This window comes from Panicum virgatum, chromosome 1K (genome assembly GCF_016808335.1).
Source record: "Panicum virgatum strain AP13 chromosome 1K, P.virgatum_v5, whole genome shotgun sequence".
NCBI lineage: Eukaryota > Viridiplantae > Streptophyta > Magnoliopsida > Poales > Poaceae > Panicum > Panicum virgatum.
The window spans coordinates 20,730,717-20,753,411 of NC_053136.1; the positions used below are offsets into that span (position 1 = coordinate 20,730,717).

The 22,695-nt window shown below is 42.4% G+C and overlaps 1 protein-coding gene and 1 long non-coding RNA gene across 3 annotated transcripts; one reads left to right on the plus strand and one right to left on the minus strand.

Moving 5' to 3' along the window:
- Positions 1-3,241: 3,241 nt before the first annotated feature.
- On the minus strand, positions 3,242-3,895 carry LOC120651754. The gene is made up of 2 exons (XR_005666305.1): positions 3,793-3,895; positions 3,242-3,685 (listed from the first exon to the last, which is right to left on the minus strand). It is a non-coding gene; the product is annotated as an uncharacterized LOC120651754 (long non-coding RNA).
- A 3,114-nt stretch (positions 3,896-7,009) lies between these two features.
- Positions 7,010-12,023, plus strand: LOC120699231 (nicotianamine aminotransferase 1-like). 2 transcript variants are annotated; one of them, XM_039983147.1, is made up of 8 exons: positions 7,208-7,337; positions 7,950-8,388; positions 8,727-9,066; positions 9,154-9,372; positions 10,501-10,560; positions 10,653-10,808; positions 10,908-11,001; positions 11,729-12,023. In XM_039983147.1, exons 2-8 carry the CDS (start codon positions 8,066-8,068, stop codon positions 11,848-11,850), a joined length of 1,314 nt encoding a protein of 437 aa, XP_039839081.1. In that variant the 5' UTR covers positions 7,208-7,337; positions 7,950-8,065; the 3' UTR covers positions 11,851-12,023. The 2 variants fall into 2 exon arrangements, with proteins under 2 accessions (XP_039839089.1, XP_039839081.1); XM_039983155.1 differs by lacking the exon at positions 7,950-8,388 and having other exon boundaries at positions 7,010-7,337.
- Positions 12,024-22,695: the final 10,672 nt, after the last annotated feature.

Below are 22,695 nucleotides of genomic sequence, written 5' to 3' on the forward strand. Positions count from 1 at the left end.
ACAACAAAGATGTGGATTAGATATCTCCACACAAAATGATTTGCCTTTAGAGTAATTGTGGGCTTCAAAGAAAAGGGTGACTTGCCTTCTGAGTGCTTCCAGTGTACACACTTGTAGCACCAGCACGTAAGTGTAAGGAGGAAAAGGCAGATGCCTCATAAACTGCACCTTAATGGTGAATGCAGCAAGACGTTCTTCCATCGGAACATGTGACCGATGTTGGCAAAAAGGAGAAAACAACACCGCATTCCCTAGCTGTCGCGCTAGCTGACGGTGGGATAAGTACCGCAAGCAGAGATTCGTAGGAACTCTTATTTAGAGATCTGGCCAAGAGATGAACGCACTGCAATCTTCCAAATTACCTTGTGAAAAATAAAGAGCACATGAGGGAATTTTTACGCAGGTTAAGGCCTTCCGATGAATAATAGCCCTACGTCCTTTCTGTTTGTATATTCTTTGGAGTGTATGAACTAGAGAGAAGATACAAAGAACCAAGCTCGCTATCTAGCTTTGTCGGTTTTTCTAGGGGAGAATAAGTCCTCACCCTCCCCTTATGGACATTTTTTTTTATAATGCACACTACCTGTGTAAGGCGGTCTTCAGAAAGTAAGTGACGCGTCCCTATTGATGATACGCGCGTCCTTCATGCACCCTGCTACCTACTTGCCAGGGTTAACCAAACCGGTGGGAACCGGTCCGGCCCGGTTTCGGTTTGGGCCGGTACCAAACCAGCCCAAATTCAAAATTCAAAATTCAAATTTTAAAAAATGAAAAAATTCCTAAAAATGCTTCAAGGTGAGACGAATCTAATGGTGTCAAATTTTCTCAAAAATTCGTTCATTTAGTATAGTTTGCGGGCATATGAAGTTAAATAAAAAAAGAAAAAGAAAAAAATGGGCCGGCCCATTAAGGCCCACCGCATATGGCGGACGGTAAACCAGTCAAACCGGGAAACCATTTTTAAACCGTCGGATTTTTTGGTTAAAACACCGCTAACCGGTCAGACCGGACCGGTAAACCGGTCGGAACCGGTTACACATGTGCTTTTGAATTTGTATTTGAATTCAATCGGTTTTCGATCAAACCGGTTCGGTAAACTACTATCGGAGAGCGGCGGTTTGACCGGACTGGTCGGTTTTGTAAACCCTGTTTACACCACCTCGTCCTTTGGGGTGTATGCATCATGCATGACTCCAGAGCCACTTAAATGCTTGCTGGTGCATGCACCGCGTATGCTGCATGCATGCATGACCTGCATGCATGACCCCCTCACTTGCTTTGCAACTTGCATGTGTGTGTGGCAGAGGCCCACCTAGTGCTAGATCCCGCTACCAAGGAGAGCGGATTTTCAGCCGCGGGGGCAGGTGCGCCGGATACGTGTACGGACAGGATTACGTCAAGATTCGTGAAGGACAGGTACAGATGGAGTACTTCTGACTTATTTGTGAACAGTTCATTGTGCAGGTGTTTTTTTTACAGGAAGAACCGGAGGCGCATCTATGGAGAAGACCACGACGGGAGGCTTCCGGCTCGCGGAGGGGTGCAGCACGTACATCGAGAAAACAGGAAAACTACACTGTCGATGAACAGTTCAAGTACGGACCTTGAAGGAGCAGGATGGTTCCAGAGTGGAGTATGATTAATCTAAGTTGGTTGCTCATGGTACGAATAAGAAATTAAACGCATATATTAGTTATTACTCACGGTACAAATAAAGAATTAAACACATATATTGCTCACGGTACAAATAAGAAATTAGACGCATATGCAACAGTTGCTCACGGTACAGATAAGAAACTAAACGCAGATGCACCGGGAATGCATTAGATTTAAATATTTCTTACTGTGCAAAAAATATGAATAGGCACACATTTGATTGAGAAATATGATGCACACAATCGTAGTTGTGGCATATATTGATTTTATATTTTCTTAATCATGCTGCACACTTTTTTTTTTGCATAGAGGCACCGCCCTCTAAATTGTTCAACAAGTATCTACATAAATTAGTGTACTATGTAAAATATAGTTACAAAACTGTGTGATGATGAATAGACTTTTGTGCAAGACCAATAATTTTTATAACTTTTAGTGCATTAATTTAATTACTACAGCATCTTCAAGATGCACATATTTTTTAGGATGCTTAAAAATGTCCAATTATCTCGATAGATAACATGTATATATTTTCGTGCAGATAGAAAATGTAAAATTATTGAAATGTGAGATGTTCAAACTCGATTGCACACAAAAGTAGCATATTGTTTTATATAAATCAAGCAATATATGTGCATCTTGAACATTCAATTTCCCTCTAAAATAGTTCGAATAATATGGTGCTACTCCGTAAATTCTCTAATTAATTAAGTATAACTAAAGAAGCACATATATGTGTGCGTAACAAAAAAAATGATGCACACAAAAATTAGATTGATATGTATTTTTTTTTGGAGAAGGTTGACATGTATTTTTGCTCATTGAAAAATAAAAAGACTTGAACAATGCACCTATGTTTTTGCTGCAATAATCAATTAATTGCATTACAGTTTATTTCAATCAAAGAGGATGCTATTATATTTTGTTTAAACTATGAAACCAAGATGCAATAATTTTCTATATACAGAAACTATTTGAATTATTCAATAAATAAGGGTGCACAAGATTATGGTTGAGAAATTCTAAAAAAAACAAGATGCACATGTTTTTGGGCATAATGGGAAGCCTGGACTGTTAGATAATTAATGATGCACAAATTATTTTGCTAGCCAGATAATTTTAAGTGGCAGACTAATTAGTCCAATAAATTTGGATGCACATTTTCTTGCACATAGATTATATTCTCAGCCATTACTAGGGGATGCCCATATCATCAATATTTTTTTTGTGAGTAGTATCATCCCTAATTGATTTTCACTTTTTCGTATTTAAAGGATAATTTCTTTTGTCTTCTCACTCTTGTTAGATGCATGCGACGGGGAAGATGATATTAAAAGATTTGCAAGTGGGTCCTTACTGTTAAAAACAGTGCATCACATTAGAGAACGAGTAAAAACACTTTGTGTTTTTTCTATTGGAAAATTTTTTCGAAGCATGCTAAAATTTGACTAGAAGGATGCACAGATTTTGTGCAAATAAAACATCATGAAATTTGATCATCCAAACAGGATGCACCTGTTTTTTTTGCATCTAACAATTAATCTAAGTATTTGTTCACCAACGAAATTTTTGAGACGTTGACAGATGAATTTGGCAACCATAAATCAACTGAACAAAATCAAGAATGGAATCAAAGATTTACTCTGCACAATAGTGCTTTGATGTTCTATAACTTCAGTTGGGCTTGTGGGTAGAGAGCTATAAAACGTACGAGAGAAATACAGGAGGGTATTGCTGAGTGTTGCCGGATGGTCGCTGGCTGCTACTATGTTCACTTATCTCTTGTCATTGTCAGGAAGCATGTGCTCGGCCTTGCCGTCGCGCAAGATAGCGCAAGACACACGCGGAGGAATGGCACGCCGTCGCAGAGCGCGCGTTGCTCCAGTGGACTAGCGCGCCCACGCCCTAGCGAGCATCTGGGATGCGGATGCTGGCTTCTTGCAAGTTGCAACATGCCCCTGCCGCACTGCCCCTTGCTTTGGGAAATCAACGCCGCCGCAGCAGTGAAGCTCGCCGTAGCTCGTGCCAACTGCGCTTGGAGGAAGAAAGAGAGGTCTGAGGGAGAGAGAACCAAAGGATAGACAAATCCATCCATATGAAATCACCACTCGCAGGTAATGGAGGAAGAACATGTACCCCGCCGTGGTGGTCAAGACCCACCTGCAGGTAGCGCAGCTGCCCGCGGCGTCCACCGTGACCGCCGCCGCCATCCTCCGGCGGGACGTCCCGAGGCCCCTCCCCTCGCTCCTAGACACGGGATGAGGGACGAGCGAGGCATGTCGTCCCGGGGCAAGCAACGGCGGGACCCCACCTGATTGGATCCGGGCTGGGCACCTCGGATCCGGCAAGGAGACCTGGTGGGCAGGGGCAGCACCCGCCGGCCTACTGCGACGGGGAGGAGCGGAGGCCGCCGGTTGGATGGGGAGCGGTGGAAGGGGTGGAGATGGGCGGCGGCATCGGGCATCCGCAATCGCCGGCCTACTGCGGCGACAAGAAGAAGATGAGCACGGCACTGGTCTTCTCCCCTTCCACATTCTTTATTTTATTATTTCTGCGGGTATGTCTTGGTATTTCATGTTTTGATGGAGGGTATATGAACTTAAAAATAAAAAAACAATAGTCGGTTCACGAATCTCGAGATTACTACTGCTCTCGCGCGCGTCACCGAATTACCCGGCACACATGCCACGGGGGTCTGAATCGAATTACCGCGCTACCAAGTAGACTAGAGCGGGAAATGGCTATTTATTGTCTCGTCCTTAGCACTACCGTGGCTAGGGGCTATTTAATGCACCTGTGTTGTCAGCTGCTAGAATGCAGTTTTCAAAGCGAAGGCAGCTCTTCTGCTGCTCCGTCATCCTACCACGGTGCCGAGCTGCACCCCAGGGTCCCCCAACAGGGCTGTCCCGGAGTGCCCCGAGCTCCCGGGATTATAGATGGCCATTTGGCCCGATACCCATGGGGCCTCGAAGCCCGCCCATATTAGCCCGACTCGAGCACGGCACGGGTCCGAATATTATTGGGCTCGGGCCGGCACGGGCACGATAGCCGGGCCGTGCCTGGGCCTCAATCCCGGCCCATGGACGCGTCCAGGCACGGCCCGAAAAAGGGCGGCCCGATCGGCCCGATGGGTAGCACGATAAGCCCGTTTAAATACTATGTTATCCATTATCAAACCCTATTTAAATATTTTCGGGCCACCGGGCCAAACGGCCCGGCCCGGCCCGATTAAATCAATTTCGGGCCGTGCCTGGGCCGGCACTTCAGCCCATGGGTAGGCACGGCACGGCCCGTTAATATTTTCGTGCTTAAGCGGGTCGTGCCTAAACGGGCCGTGCTTAGCCGGGCCCGTGCCGGGCCGGGCCGGGCCGCCCGTTTGGCCACCTATACCCGGGACCTAGGAATTAAGTGGGCTCATTTCAATAGTCATCCCCTTCGGGTGTCGTGGCAGTCGAGCATCCACATGAATCATTTACTCATGGAACCTTTGTTCTCTTGACGCCGACAGTAATCTTCTCAGATGTCCCAAGTCGTGCCTATGCAAATTAAATAAGTCCTATCGTCTCTCTAAGTAGTTGCACCAAACACCTCTCAGAAGCCACGAGGTTCTCTCGGACACCAAACATTGGGCTAAAGTGAGAACAATACTGGAGAGGTTTCTCCTATATAGTCCTTAACATAGAAACTCGTCTCGCATAAAGTAACCAGGAGGTAAAGGAAATTTCAAAAGCAAACTATTTCATTAAAACAAACATACTTTCATATGGCCTTCCCTTTCGGAATACCCCACAAACAACTAGGGGGAATTAACTTACAGCGAACATGGTACAATGGTCTTCTTGCATATTCAGTTGATTGATTAAACACTACTACTATAAAAGAGTGCTATCAGGAACTTGAAGGCTGCATGTGTCTTCCTTGCTTGCTCCCGATATCCTGTGCCTGGACGTCTACCTCTGCTTATATAGTCGGGGATATATCTAGTGCAAACTATAACTTCATCAAAACTCATGCAAACTAAAACAAAAAAAGTTGTCTAAATTCACAAAAAAATCACCCATATAGACGATATGATGATACACAACCTTATAAAATATCTTGTCCAAACTTGACTTTGTCTGTGAGATATAAAAATAACAAATTTCAAGCCAGGAAGTTGTCCAGTTGATTTGTTTGAAATTTGTTATTTTTATATCTCACAAACGAAGTCGAGTTTGGACAAGATATTTTATAAGGTTGTGTATCATCATATTATCTATATGTGTGATTTTTTGGTGAATTTAGACAACTTTTTTTTCTGTGATTTGTATGTATTTTCACGAAATTGTGGTTTGCACTAGATATGTTCCCTATATAGTAAAGCGGTGGGATGCTTCTTTATTTATCTTCACTCCCGAGAGCCAACTCGGAGTCTCTAAACGGCGATGTCTGACGATATAAAATATTCTTCGAGCCCATGCAATTAGGAGAGCATGCGTCCATGCAAAACTTAAGCACTTGCAGGAGGCATGCACATTTTGCAAGCAACATGGTTATGAAGATGGCTGCATTCTTGATTATACAAGTAATGAGGCATGATTGTTATATGGATATGGAATCTTTATATTTTACAGCAGCTGAGCATAGAGAGTGATAGATGGATGTCGATATTTGTTGAAACCTATGCACTACAATGATGGATGGCAGCATGTGATCTTTTCGTTATCTCCATGAAACCCATTAAGAGTTTCCTTACAAAAATTGATAAATAACTGAGGACGTCTACCATAAAATCCAGTGCTAGTATTCATTGGTTTGAAAAATCATTGATTTTGTTTGCTGAAGTTGTGTCGTTTACCAAGCTTTGTTGTAGCTTTCGATCTTTTTGCAAGAAAAATGTTGAGATTGTGTTTAGTTCGCGAAAAGTTTGGGTTTTGATATTGTAGCACATTTTATTTTTTTATTTAACAATTAATATTTAATTATGAACTAATTAGGTTTAAAAAATTTATTTTTTATAAAACAATTATACTATATAATTAATTATTTTTCTAACTGTATTTAGGACGTGTTTGGATTACAGCCACCATCAGCCCCGCCGCACCTTAGGCGAGCCACAGGCTGTGGCGGACAAAAAGACCGCCACACTGTCAGCTCCCACTGTTTACTTTTCCATGGCGGGACTGTAGCATGGCACGGGCACGGTAGCGGTGGCGATGTGTGGCGGGGAACCAAACACTCCCTTAATGCTCTATGCATGTGTCCGAAAATTCTATGTGATGGATACTGTAATTTTTTTTGACTAAATAAGGCCTGAAGTCCTTTGCTAAAAGGGAGAGAAAAAAAGACTTGGGCACAGTAAGCAGCAGGCTAGGTACGATAGGATAATTTTCTTTGAGAAAAGAGGCACACAGCGCCACACGAGAGGAGATGGAAGGGCGGCCGTGGAGCATCTGCCGGCAGTCCGCGGGCGCGCCGCTAGCCACCGCGGGGAGCATGAGCATACGCGCGGTGCTCGACCGCGTCTTCTCCGCCGTCGACGCCTCCGGCCCGCGCCCCGTCCTGGCGATTGGCAACGGCGACCCCACCGTCTCCGCCTTCTTCAGGCCTCCGCTCGAGGCCGAGGAGGCCGTGGTGGCGGCGCTCCGCTCCAGGAAGCACAACGGTTACTCCCCGTCCGTCGGCGTCCTGCCGGCACGACGGTTAGCAGCCCTGCTCCCTCCGCCTCACCTCACGTCACTTAGTTACATTACTACTAGCAAAAGGAACAAAAAATCATGGTAGATTTGTCTATTAAAGTCAACCAGGAAGCATTCCTGAAGTGCGCGGTTCGCTGCCTCTGCAAGTTTTTTTTCTTCTGTGCCCGATGCCCCACCAAATCACCATGCATCATCATGGAGTGATCACCAATTAGGCAATTACAGAACTAAAAATCGAACTCACATTGTATATTCGCAGCTTGCAAACAGCAAAACCGTCACTCCGTCAGTTTTCGGTGGCTCCAGAATGGAGTACTAGCCACCACTCGTTGACTCGTGAAAAGAATTGGCGAGCAGTGACGCGAGAGAAGAATTGCACGGCTTGGAAGAACAGGAATATTTATATCTAGCACGAAATCAGGGCAATTTGTTCCTCTTAAAAACCTTTCTTTTTTTGCAAATGACGTCCACCGTGCAAAGATGCCATGGCTGATCCTTGCACTGTTCCGTGTCGTTTACCACGTTGCGGTAGCTGTCCGGAACGATAGTTGTTGAGTAAAGTTGATTTCTTTCCTAAAAAAATTGCTCTGACTCAGCACCGGTCTTATTTGTCAGCAACAAACAGAGTGATCGATATCTTTTAAAGAAGGAAGCCGGACAGATGCAAAACCATACTTACATTACATGTGAAAATCCGTGTTCAAAGAGGGTGAGCATTGAGCAAGTCCAGTATGAGGTCCGACAAGAGTCCGGAGATGGAAGGGAACGGCGGCGCCGGCGCCGGCGCGACGGAATGGCGTATCTCCCGGGCGTCCGCGCGGGGCGCGCCGCTGGCGGACGCCGGGAGCATGAGCATCCGCGCCGTGCTCGGCCGCGTCTTCTCCTCGGTCGACGAGTCGGGCCCGCGGCCCATGCTGATGCTCGGCAGCGGCGACCCCACCGGCTGCGCTTGCTTCAGGCCTCCGCCCGAGGCCGAGGACGCCATAGTGGACGCGCTCCGGTCCGGGGAGCACAACGGGTATTCTCCGACCGTCGGCGTCCTCTCCGCGCGCCGGTGAGTGGCCATCCTCTCGCTAACCTCTGACGCTCGCACCACTTCGTAGTCAACTGGTATGCGAGGCCGAAACAGAAGGCGGCGTTCATATGCAGGGGTTTTGAGGGAAGATGCAGAGTTACTCATGGAAGTACTTTCTTGTAGATCTTATCCACATAATAGTACAATCTGCTAATTCACTTAAAAGTGTTTATGAATCTGCATGTTTTAAGCTTTCTTGCCTGTAAGGTTCAGTTTCTCATGCCTCTGTTCTATGTAACGTCACCTTTTTCGTCCCCTAAACTTTCGGTTTCTGAATTCATGACCATATCTCATATACTGTTTTCTTGAATTGGCAGTGCTATTGCAGAGTACCTATCACGGGATCTTCCTTACCAGCTTTCACCGGATGATATTTACCTCACTGCTGGATGCTGCCAAGCTATTGACGTCATGATCTCCGTCCTCGCCCAGCCTGGATCCAACATCTTGCTTCCCAAACCTGGGTTTCCGTTATATGAGTCACGGACCATGTTCAGTAATCTAGAGGCCCGGCATTTCAACCTTATTCCTGACCGAGGCTGGGAGGCTGATCTTGAGTCCGTGGAGGCTCTTGCTGATGAGAACACGGTTGCGATGGTCATTGTAAATCCCAGTAACCCTTGTGGGAGTGTGTACTCACATGATCATTTGGCCAAAGTGAGTATATATTATTCTCAGACAAATATTTCCTAGGTTGTGTCCCTATTTGTTTTTTGATGAGATTTTTTTACTGGACATGAACAGATTGCAGAGACTGCAAGGAAACTTGGAATAATAATCATTGCTGACGAGGTATATGACCATTTGGCTTTTGGGAATAAGCCTTTTATACCGATGGGTATCTTTGCAGATATGGTTCCAGTGATCACCGTGGGATCTATATCAAAAAGATGGCTTGTGCCTGGTTGGCGACTTGGTTGGATAGCAATGTGCGACCTGAATTGCATCTTAAAAGAAGCCAAGGTAAACATTGATCTGTCGTTGTATGCATTTCTTTAGGCTGTCAACTAATACTGTCTGTACATCACTATATGCTTGTTTGAGATGTGCTGTGGGTAGGGGTGAATGGGACCCATTCTAAATAACATGTGACTCCATCCTCTATAGAAAATATAATTTGCATAATTGTAACATCTGGTCAGTTGTTTCTGAATATTTTCTGGCTGGGAATTTTCTGCTAACAAATAGTTGATGGATTCAGTGTCTCTTCCTGGTTATCTTGATAATGTTCGTAAAATAAAGAAATACTAGGGTGTATAGGTGTTTCACAGGTGCAGATAAATTAAGATGCCAAGGGGACGTCTCTCCAAATGGTTGGGTCCTTTTTAGATAAAACTAAGCACTAATCTATCATGACATAGATGCTGAAGCAGTGCAGTACTTCTCTTGGTTTCCTTTTTGGATCCAGGGACTTTGTTGATCAGTAATGGAATAGGATCTCCAGTTTTCATAGATATATGAGCATTATTACTTTGACACGCGGGTTTCCTTTTAACTGAACAGCCACTAAAAACATATGATGGAAGCAAATTGATGTCTGTGTCCTTATTCTTTATCAGTGAGAAAATATAAGTTGATACACTAGACACTAGCTGATGTGATAAATCGTAGGTGATGCAACAAACTAAAACTCTGTAATGAGGTTGATTGCTTGACTATAACTTTTGGACTACAATATCCTTTACACAAGTTGTCATACAGAGTAATGGAAATTGAAAACTATAAAATATGAAGCATTGTTCTGGATAGGATTATGTCATCAATCAAACCTCTGAAAGCAAGGAAAAACTGTTGAGGTTAATTTTGCCCTCTACAACACTACGTTGCTTGACTATAACTTTTGGACTACAATATCCTTTACACAAGCTGTGTGGTAGTAGTTTATCTGTCCTAGTATTAATTATTCTAACGTTAAATTAACTGTTGGAACCTGGGACCTGGAATTACCAATGATATAGTATGTGTTTAAATGATATAATATACTGGATAATTTTTTAGCCACTCCAGATTTGCAAGGTCATATTAGTCAAACTCATTTTTAGGCTCCTATTCTATTTAGGTTTTAATGGTTACCATTGATTTCTCTTACAGGTTGATAAATCGATTGAAAGCTACATTAATATCACAAATGATCCTGCAACATTTATCCAGGTATATGCGTTCACAATTTATTGAACAATATTTGTTAAAACAGCAGTTTATTTTTAGCTGATGTCAAACATTCTACTAATTATTTCATACAGGGTGCAGTCCCTCAAATAATAGCCAACACCAAGGAAGATTACTTCATGAAAATACTTAATCTTTTGCGGAATTCGGCAGATTTATGTTACAGTAAAATAAAGGAGGCTAGGGGCATTACATGCCCTCACAAGCCAGAGGGATCAATGTTTGTCATGGTAAAGAGATTCAGTACAAATAAGCTTCAGATAAAATGCTCACTGTTTCCTAGCTTCAAATTTTCAATCATAATACAATTTATGATCTCTGTTGTACAGGCAAAGTTGGATCTCTCTTGCTTGGATGGCATCCAGGATGATTTGGACTTCTGCTGCATGTTGGCAAAAGAGGAGTCTGTAATAGTGTTACCAGGTACATTTAACTTCCATCTATGTGCTACTTTGGATGCTTCTGGTTTCCAATCCCTCTTTCAATTTCTAATGTCAACTTAGTATAAGGCAAAGCGGTATAATTCAAACATCAAATTATGTCCATGATATATATTCTCTTGTATGTTGATATAGCTGTTCTAGCTTAACCACTTTTTATCATCATGAGTGCCAGTGCCATTATCCTATTACTCTCTCCCTCCCAAAAATATTGCTATGTTTAAGTTTGTCCTAAGTCAAATATTTATCTTTGGCCTATAATATCTCTAAAAATAATTTATTTCAAAATTTGTTTTCATGATGAATCGCATTTTTACATTGTCAATCTTTATGATTTTTCTGCTATTCATGGTCAAAGTTAAAAATGTTTGACTCGGGGTAAACTTAAATGTAGCTATATTTTGGGATGGAGTAGACAGTAAAATATAAGTAGGTACAGTTCGCACTAACAAATTACCAAAGAACTCAATTAGGCGATTTCACCCGTCACCAGCTCGGCAGCTACAATTCACATAGGAAGATTCCGTTTTCATTTTTTAGATGGCTGAGAACATGTAGAAGCTAGGATACTTGGTTTATTCCATTATCTGAAAAAATTGGCTGGCAACAACTATAATTTGGAGAAAGTAGTACCAGTACCGATATGGCGATATATCTAACTGTTTTGGTACCCTGTGATAAAAAGCCAGTGCTGATGAGTATTTTTGCAGGAAGTGCATTAGGAATGAAGGACTGGATCCGTATCACTTTTGCCATGGATATACCAACTCTTGAGAATGCCCTTGAAAGGATCACGTCCTTTTGCCAGAGGCATGATAAACTGGAAGCATAAGCACAGTGATGATTGTGTTATTACCCCGTACATTATTGTGCTGGATCACTTTGATCATGGCTGTTGCACCATTCTGGGGAGCAACTACCGTTGCTTTACCAGAAGGTCGTCAATAAATGATTGTCTTGTTGTCAATAAAATGGTGGAGATTATTTTGATTTTCCATACATTTACATCTGTGCGCTATATTCCTGCTTGGCTCAGATGGTCGTGGAATATCTAGTGTCTGCAGAAAATGCTACAGTTTGCCAAATTTTCTCGGTTGCAGACTTGCAGTTGATGCGAACATGAAAGATTTTGGGGAAGGAACATATTAGTTGAACCGGGAGGTTCTGGGCTAATTCCAGCTCATTCATCTCCATCTTCACGGGGTATCCAATTCGGATATATTCTTGTCCTAAATCTGAAAAATCAATTTTGAGTCTCAGCAATTACTTGTCGGAGACCCCAAATAAACAAAGCCCATGTATTGGTAGCTTATCCTTTTATTGGTCAACGCAAAGTGGCGTTCTAAAGAATGTCCAATGTTTAAATTCAACAATACAGCCTCTGAAGGTCGCCAAGCTTATATTGGCCTTCTATGTGCTGAATTGCAGGGCACATATACACTCTGTTCGCTGCATCCAGCTAACAGTATTTTTCTCTCACGTCAAACCAGCACCGGCTAGTAGTTACTAGCCAGCCAACAGTACTTTTCTCTTACAACAAATCAGCACCAGCCACAGCACAACGAACAGAGTCATAGGAAATTGAACGTCTGAAATATGGCAAATTTTACAATGTTTGTCACCGCTGGTTTCGGGGTCGCTGGATTTCGTTGCCGGTTCCGAACTCAAGTCGAGAAAAAAACAGCATAAAAATAGATATTGGTGGGAAAATAATTATATCCAAGATTCATGTGTCGCGCATGACCTTATGACTGGTGAAAGAATATTCTTATCTTAACTGTCCGCAATGTGAAAAAAAGGTGGATCTTTTGCTGTAAATAGTCCCTAGATGATCAATTCGTATACGTATATTTTCCTAAAACCTTCATCCTCAGACGAAAGGGTTTCCTTTATCGGCTAAAATTTATCAAAATTTCCAATATATCCATTCTATCCGTAGGGTCCGATAAAATTAGATATTGTTCAAAAATTTTATGTTTTTCCTGCTTCTACACAGATGGTCCAAATTCACCGGCGTGACAATCCCGCACTCATAATGTTTTATTTATGTTTGTATCTATGAACAAATGATGCTTAGTAGCTTAGAAATAGTTTCAAATAAATTTCTATGAATTTTTTTGAAACAATTTAATTTTTTGAATTTAGTTCGATATTTCTGATATATACTGTTTATCCTATTTATCCATGACCTCCAATAAATTTTTATTTCCGTTAATGAAAACCTAACGAGCGACTGTGCTTATCTTATCTCATCCCTTTTACTTCTTCGTTTCTCTCGTTGCCTCAATCATGTTTTCTGACAGGACAATTTCTTATCCAAAACTGACCAGTCAGTTTCACCTTCCAATTTGTTTGAGAAGGTGGCCAAACACTGGCCCAATTCAGTACGACGCGGCAAAGTTGCGCCAAAGATTCTATTATATATAATCGGCAGCTCTCCTGTATCTCTCGGTGAATCTATTTTGCTTCTTATTTTCCCCTTTTCTGTTCCTCCTCTCTTGCATCTCTCATGGATGACAATTGTGTGACCGGTCCCGATGTGGAGGGTGGCTTGCCATGGCATGATGACCTCTCTCGCCTCTCGGTGTCCCTAACTTTGGCATGCCACAACGACCTCGATGGTGGTGCCCCTCCCGTGAGCACGAGGGCGTGGGACGATGCAGAAGCTGCGGGGTTAAGCGTCATAGGCATGGTTGGCAATGGCAAGGAGCGCGACGAGCGCGGCCTGTGGTGCATGGGTGTGCATGACTAGGCTGCGTGCATGGGCGGAGGGTTTTACATGTATATTATTATAAAAGATGACCCCGACGTTCATACCACTAAAAAGTTTGGTGGTACCTCTATATCATCGTGTTTTTTTCGTTTTGACGTCTGTACCATTATGGATGGATTGGAGGTTAACGGATGCTAACAGAGCTGCAAAAGGTCCATGATGCCCTTGGGTGCCCAAAAAATAATTTACCCTCCATGCCATTCTATTTTGCTTCCAACGTTTGAGTACATGACCAAAATTTTTTTTGTCTTCCATGCCACTCCATGGCACTCCACGCAGAAATGTAATATGGTTTGCAATACGATATTTTTTTAATTCTTGCACAAATAAATTATATTTGGACAGCACAAATAAAAATATATTTTTTGTCCATCATTTGGACAACATCAGAATCATTCATGTGGACAGCAACACAACATTATATTTTCCTACATAAGAGGAACAATTCACAGTAACAAATAACATCACAAAGTAATTGTTCATTGCACCAACATTTAAGCACCTAAGTTACTAGTTTCCATCTCCACAGGACTGGTCATCGAAACTAAAGTGTCTTAAATACAACTCCATTGCATAATATTACATAACAAAATAACACTCATCAATTACATTTTATTCAAGCTTCAGTTTCTTCTTGCTTCTAGTATTTGCAGCTGGGCTGGCCGGGCTGTCAACCTGAACTGGCGCCCTTTTTGGTGTTAGCTTCTTCGTGACACCACATTTCTTCATTGGTGGAGCGCTGTATGTGCTGAGGCAGCAGGCAGAACAGGAGGCAGAACTTGGAGAGGCACAGGATCATTGGATCCAGTTTCCAGATCTTGTGTGAAAGCAAGAAATGTCTATCAGTGAGCTGTAAATCACAAAGTATTGAAAAGTGAGAATAGAACAAGACCATACCTGCTAGCAGTACTTGTTGAAGTACTGGTTGTTGTCTTCTTCCTTTTCTTGGCACCTGATGATGATGAAGATGATTTTCTGTTCCCTTTCTTGTGTGTAGCATTAGCCACCACCTCATTGTGTGGCCAGACCATTCTTGATGCAGGAGTGGCCACAATAATGCTACTCTCTCTGGTACAAGCAACTGCTTTCTTCTTGAGCTGTTTCTTTGGTGGACCCCTGAAAAAATTATTTGATATACATGTCTAAAGGCAAACACATATAGTAGTAATGTCCATGGAGTTTACCTCTCACGCTCTATTGCAGCTATATCTTCTGGATTCCCATTGTTACATTTGTACCAGTGGTGCCCTAACTCTTTGCATATTTGGCACTTATGTCTCCTCTTGCCAGTCCCTTTGCTACCACTACCTCCACTACCTCCGTGTCAGAATCATTGCATGTGTCTGATTGGGATGGTTCATGATCTCTTTGTTGGCTTTGAGGATTGACAGGTTCTGTCGGGACCAATATCAATATACAACCCTTCCCCATCCACACCTAAGTACTCATCACATGGATTTGGGTTGGGCATTTGTTCAGTTTCATGGGTATGAGTTTCAAAGCTTGGTTCTGCTATGCTAGGACATGGCATTGAAGGAGTGCATGAGGCTGCAACTGACTTGCTAGTAGTAGTAACATCCCATATAGGAATCTCAGGAGGCTTACTACCAGGGCTATGATAACAGAAAGTCATATAACAGCACTTTGAAGCTTCATGTTTTGCAAACATTTCAACCAAATCTTGGTCAGAATAGACTTGGATATTGGCCTTTGCATCCATGCATGAGTAAAACAGTTTCACTACGTCGCTGAAACTGGGAGGACACTTGTCAACAACTTCAACAACCAAATCTCTGAAGTTGGTGAAGTCAGCATCCACAATTTTTTCCAAGCTGTACCATCTACCACGACAGTTGGGAGCAACGATTTGAATTTCTAGCTTGAAACGACTATTGTCGTCCATCCTACAGATGAACAACAATGCAGCCTCATCACATATGCAAGCAAATACAAGCAAATCTCTCCTCTCTAATTCTAGTAGCAAAATCATGAGAAAAAATTCAGAAATGTACCTGCTGCTCGCTGCGTACTCCTCTGCCTCTCGCCTGTGAGTGCCCGGACGCATCTTCAAGCCCCACTCCGCAGCCCCCCACATAGTTGGTCCCCCCGCGCAGGCTCGGCCTGGTCCGGCCTAGTCCCCCGCGCAGCGCCGCTGGTCCGGCGTGCCCTGTCTCCTCGTCCGGCCTGGTCAGCGAGTGGAGGGCGGCGCCCCCAGCGTGCGGACCCCCACGCGCAGCCCCCCGCGTAGGCCCCCGCGCAAGCCCCACGCCCCTCTCCAGCTGCAGGCGCGGGCGGCGAGGGGAATCCGGAGGGGTGGGAGGAGGGGCGGGGCGGCAGCCTGACCGGCGGTGGCGTGGGATGGGGGCGCAGGCCTGGGGTGGATGGGGCGTGGATGGAGGCCTCGAGTGGATGTGGTGCCCGTGAGAAAAAAGAGTTGGGAGGATAAGGTTTGATGTAAGAGTCCACATGTCAGAACCCTAGATCTGTTAACTTCTAACGGATGATGGATGGAATGGTACAGACGTCAAAACGAAAAAACGCGATGATATAGAGGTGTCACCAAACTTTTTAGTGGTTTGGACGTCGGGGCCATCTTTTATAATGATATACATGTAAAACCCTACCACTGTAACGACTCGACCCGGGTAACGGCTAAGATCTACTCTGCACGTTGAGTAAATCACACCTGCTAAATAACTCTCTTGCGCTTTCGTCCTCGCTTCGCGCAAAAGGTTGCAACCGGAGTTATTCAACTACCCTGGGCCTAGTATTTAAGCTGGCTCGTCCCTCTCTCAACTTCCAGTCTGGGACTATACTCCCGGCGCTACAGTAGCCGAGCTACAGTAATCCGGGATTCGGCCCGGCCCATCTGGCCCGTTCTGTTACAATCACCCACCCTTTAGGATTTGACGCCCCCGTTGAATCATCGAACCAACTTAAATACCACCAGGATGGTTGTGCACCCGCTGAAGCAACGACAAGTGCTTTGCCTACTATGAGAGTGTGTGTGGGTGGGGTGGGTTTGGGCAGGGGCGGGTGCAGGATTTGAGATTTGGACCTGGTTAACGCGCGACCCGTCACGCTATCATGGAGCGCGCGACCTCTTCCCCACTGCTCTTTTTTTTGTATTGAACCGTCTGCTCGCACGTCTTTTGAAGTCTTTACCTGTCTCTCCCACCGCATATCGCAACACCATGGGGATTTTTTTATTAACATGCAGTTTGCTCAAGAAAAAATACTTTATCACCTTCTTATGATCTCCGTTTTAGATACCGATTTCACCATTGTGTTCTATGTGATGAAACGAACAAATTAGATCTCACCTGCACATATTTTGAAGATATTTTGTACGGGTAGTAACTTATATGTAAATTTGAGATACATAAGTTGTCACACATATAAGATAAAAGGTTGCCACAAAAATATTTATAAATTGTCATAAAAATAAAGTTGCCACAAAAGCTTAATCTATTATAGATATCGCAAAAATAGAATTTATAATATACATGAGTTGCCATAAACGGAAGATGTCATACACTTAAGTAGTTAAAAAAGGAGTGAGATGTGGTACACATAAGTTTATACACAAATTTTCATAAAAATAAAAATTGCCAAAAAATAAAATCTAATATACACATGAGTTGCCAAACATATAAAATATAAGTTATTACAAACAAATTCTATCATACGATCATGCATAGAAGTAGACACAAAATAAAAAGTCATTATGCGTATGAGTTGCTACTACAGTAAGCCGATATTAACATAAGTTGCTATAAAAAGAGAGCAAATCATCACATAAGTTACTATCAGTTTATGAACATCATCAAAACATATGCAAGCGGAGTCTAATTTTGTTCGTCTCGTTGCGTAGAATATAATGGTGTAATCAGTTTTTGAAATAAGTGTAGTATGAAGAAGATATAATATTTTTAGTACAAGCAACATTAAATAAAAGCAGGGGAGGACGTCAGGGGAGCTGGGGCATGGAGAAGTGGGCCATGCAATAAAGTTTCCACAGCGTGAGAGAAAAGGCCGACGGCCTACAGGGTTTGAAGGGTCGCGTGATGGCGCTGTAGCGCGACAGGTCGTGGGTTAGATTTTTTTTTAAGATTTGGGTATTCAAAATTTTTAAAGCGTGAATTTTTTAACAGTCTAAACTATATATTTATAGCACATAATTAAGTATCAAAATTGTAATATTTATTATAACATAAGATAATAAATATATTAAATGATCAAAATATCCAAGTTGCTAGGATTGGGTCGGGAACAGAGCACGGGAGAAAAAGCAGATAGATGGGGAATTTCTATTTCTATATATGAAAGCGCTCACGTGCTGCGCACACCTAGACTATCCACGTCTCCTCATTTTATTTACGCCGTCCGATCTCAATCCAACTTAGTCAATTTTGTGTTCCTCTACTGCCGGCTCTGCTGGTCAACAATGCCATGTTCCTCTACTGTCGCCTCTGCTGAGTTCTGTTTGTCAACAATGCCATGTTCCTCTACTGCCGCCTCTGCTGGTCAACAAGGGCATGTTTAGTTTTCAAGGAATTTCCTACAGTACCCATCACATCGAAACTTCGGACTCATGAATAGAGTATAAAATGTAGTTTGAAAAATAATTACACAGTATAACAATTTCATACGAGATAAATCTTTTAAGGCTAATTAGTCCATAAATTTTTTAAGCTTAATTGTTTCCTACAGTACCCGTCACATCGAATCTTCGAATACATGCATGGAACATGCATAACTATTTCATTACGAGATGAATTTTTTAAGCCTAATTAGTCCATGATTGGATACTAACTGTCACATCAAATCTTCAAACTCATGCATGGACTACTAAATCCATTTTGAAAAAAAAAACTAATTACACAGTTTAACTGATTCATATGACATTAATGTTTTAAGCCCAGTTAGTCCATGAAACTTTTAAGCCTAATTATTTCCTACAGTACCCGTCGTATCGAATCTTCGAACACAATTTAACTGATTCATATGAGATTAATATTTTAAGCCCAGTTAGTCCATAAAACTTTTAAGCCTAATTATTTCCTATAGTACACGTCGTATCGAATCTTCGAAAACATGCATGAAGCATTAAATGCAGCTGAAAAAAACTAATTACATAGCACATCAAATCTTCGAACACATGCATGGAACATGCATAACTATTTCATACGAGATAAATTTTTTAAGCCTAATTAGTCCATAATTGGATACTAACTATTTCATACGAGATGAATCTATTAAGCCTAATTAGTCCATGATTGGATACTAATTGTCACATCAAATCTTCAGACTCATGCATGGACTACTAAATGCATTTGGAAAAAAAAACTAATTACAAAGTTCAACTAATTCATATGAGATTAATATTTTATGCCCAGTTAGTCCATAAAATTTTTAAGCCTAATTATTTCCTACAGTACTCGTCATATCGAAACTTCGAACACAGTTTAACTAATTCATATGAGATTAATGTTTTAAGCCCACTTAGTCCATGAAACTTTTAAGCCTAATTATTTCCTAAAGTAACCTGTCGTATCGAATCTTCGAAAATATGCATAAAGCATTAAATACAGCTGAAAAAACGAATTACAGTATGATTATTCCATACACGATGAATCTTTCAAGCCTAATTAGTTCATAAGTTGATATTAGTTGTCAAATTACAGTGAAATGTGCTACATTGCTAAAATCCAAACTTTTTCACGAACCAAAACACTGCCAAAATTCTCACTCCCTTTTCACATTGCAGTCTCACTGCCGTGTCTTGTTGTTTTTCCTTTGGTTCACACACTGTACTACTGTTTCTCTGCTGCGGGCTCAGCTGGTCAACAAGTTCTAGCTCCTTTTTCACATTCCAGTTTCACAGCCGTCTTGTTTTTCCTTTGGTTCACACACTGTACCGCTTGTGAACCGCTGCATCTGCTTCCTCAGTCGTGCAACAGCCCCCATCCACTCTTTCATCTCCGTCACCTCGATCCCTCATCGCTTCTGCACGCCATTGTCGACGCTCTTGCTGAGCCCAGTTGCCCTTGCACTCCCCCTGACTTCTCCAAACCTTCGCTCTTTTACCTCTTTGGATTCACTGCTAGCCTCACGCGGACGGCTTCCGTCAGGTGGTTTTCCCCTATCAAGCTACTGCTAAGGACGACTCTTGGATTTGCATATCTAATAGCAATTGTCCTCCATCTTCCCTGGTTGCCTGCAGGACAATCGGTCTGCATACCTTGTCTCCCGGTTGTCTACCCCTGCTAATGGGTTGGAACCCGCACCATACCCAACCCACCCAAAATTAACATATTTAAATACCCAACCCACCCAACCCAATTAGTTAATTTCTCAATTCTAACCAACCCGCCCCATTATAAACGGGTAACCCATAAAAACCCATGAGTTCTACTATGCAGAGGAATTTAGTGGTTCTACACTTAATGTGGGGACCACATATATGTCTAGCCACACTACTTTGCACAGAGTATCTGTCAGTCATATTGACTCATCTCTAAAAATTTCAGTCAATTTCGATAAAATTTTATAGTGTGAACGCGGGTTTTAATTCCAGGGTCCGTCTCTTGATGTGGAGCCCACGTATAGTTCTAGCCACGCTATTTTGCACAGAGTAGCTGACAGTCGTACTGAGTCATCTCCAACAAATTTCAGTCAATTTCGATAAAATTTTATAGTGTGAACGCGAGATTTTAATTCTAGGGTCCGGCTCTTGATGTGGAGCCCACGTGTAGTTCTAGCCACGCTGCTTTGCACAGAGTAGCTGCCAGTCGTACTGAGTCATCTCCAACAAATTTCAGTCAATTTCGATAAAATTTTATAGTGTGAACGCGAGGTTTTAATTCTAGGGTCCGGCTCTTGATGTGGAGCCCACGTGTAGTTCTAGCCACGCAGCTTTGCACAGAGTAGCTGCCAGTCGTATTGAGTCATCTCCAACAAATTTCAGTCAATTTCGATAAAATTTTATAGTGTGAACGCGAGGTTTTAATTCCAGGGTCCGGCTCTTCATGTGGGGCCCACAGGTAGTTCTAGCCACACTGCTTTGCACAAAATAGCTGCCAGTCGAACTGAGTTATCTCCAACAAAATTCAGTCAATTTCGATAAAATTTTCTGATATAAACACGTGGTTTTAATTTCAGAGTCCAGCTCTCAAGTGGGACCCACATTTATATATAGTTATACTATTTTGTAAAAAGTATCCATTTCAACCCACCCCAACCCGCCCCAACCCGCATTTATATAGAACCCGCCCCGACCCACCCCATTTACTAATACAACCCATTTTAAATCATCCAAACACAATCCATTTCAAATCCACCCCATAAAACTCATTTCAACCCAACCCATTAGCAGGCCTACGGTTGTCCTGCATATTATTTGCCATTGTGAGTGTACTCTTCGATTGCTCTGCCCCCTCCCCTTCCCTTCCTGTTGTTACTCTCACCCTTCTCTGGATCTACGGTGGCGGTAAAGCTACTTTCTGGTCAGATTACTATGGGGGCGACCAAGAACCACTGAAGCAGCTGCGTAGTGTTCCGGCTCCTCCATTGTGAGGTCAGGTATTGGCTCGTTTTCCTTTTCCCCTTTAGAGATCCTACTTCCTTTCTTACTGTTCACATCAGTTCGGGTTGGTAGATTTTTTTTTCTTTTTTTTTGCGCACCTACAAATTCGTCATGAATCATTTTCGCACCTACAAATTCTTCTGGTACTGTCCATTCTAAAGTTTGTACTGTATTGTCCTTCCGTTTCACTGACAAAAGAATGGATGTTCCCTTTTTGCCTTCCTTTCATATATGTCTGCACGTGATTAGACTAATCCTAATCTCTCACATCTGTGGTCCATATCTCCACTGCCTCCTGTGTACGAAACATTGTACAACAAATTTAAAACTTTTGGAGTGCGATGTTTTTTTTTGTCTGTCTGTTTGCCAACTTGGCTGCGCGATGCTTTTTTTCCCTGTTGAGTTCCCACCCCATAATCCCCGTAAACGTAAAAAAGTCGTCACATCGAATGTTTCGACACATGTATGAAGTACTAAATGAAGTCTATTTACAAATTTTTTTGCATAGATGGGCTGTAAATCGCGAGATGAATCTAATGAGCCTACTTAATGCATGTTTTGCAACAGTAGTGCTACAGTAACCACGCTAATTATTGATTAATCATGGATTAATTAGCATCATTAGATTCGTCTCGCGATTTACAACCCATCTGTGCAAAAGTTTTGTAAATAGGCTTTATTTAGTACTTCAAATTAGTAAGATTCCAACGCAAAAAGTTTTTGCGTTTTATCTAACAGACCCTTTGTCTGTTTTCTAGCCCTAAATCATTGATAACATGCACAGTACTTTTATCTTGTTGCACACCCACACCATAGTTTAAATTTAAGTACTTTAGCTGACAACCTGCTTTTTTAAGAAAACCAAATTTACTCATCTTATTATTTTTCATTTTTTTGCATCCATAATGCTTCGACAGGTTTTCGGATGGAGTTTTTGATGAGGCATAAAATATCGTTGGTAATCGCCCAAGGGGGAGTGTTGTAAACAAATCAACTTTGGAACAAGAATCCTAGAAGGAAAGGAAAAGACTGGAAGTCCTATTCCTAGTCCGGTTTGTTTGTGGGCTCTTACCGAAACTCTAGACTTTGAGAATATATATATGAGAGATATGTTCATTGTAAAAGAGGGAATTTGAGGAATAAAGATTTGTCTCTCGTATTTGTGTTCTTGTGTCTCCGTGTGTCCGTGTGTCCGTGTGATTGTTGAGAGAGAGAGAGTCGATCCGACGTTGACGACGTGTTTCACAACACGTTATCAGCACGCTGCTCTACATCGACATCGACGGAGTTGACGCATCAAGAAGCTGTACATCGAC

Excerpts from the sequence above, each read along its gene's own strand:
- LOC120699231 (XM_039983147.1), top strand. The coding sequence starts at position 8,066 with ATGAGGTCCGACAAGAGTCCGGAGATGGAAGGGAACGGCGGCGCCGGC. Across the intron at positions 9,067-9,153 it reads CACATGATCATTTGGCCAAA|ATTGCAGAGACTGCAAGGAA; the intron begins GTGAGTATATAT and ends GGACATGAACAG. Across the intron at positions 10,809-10,907 it reads AGGGATCAATGTTTGTCATG|GCAAAGTTGGATCTCTCTTG; the intron begins GTAAAGAGATTC and ends TCTGTTGTACAG.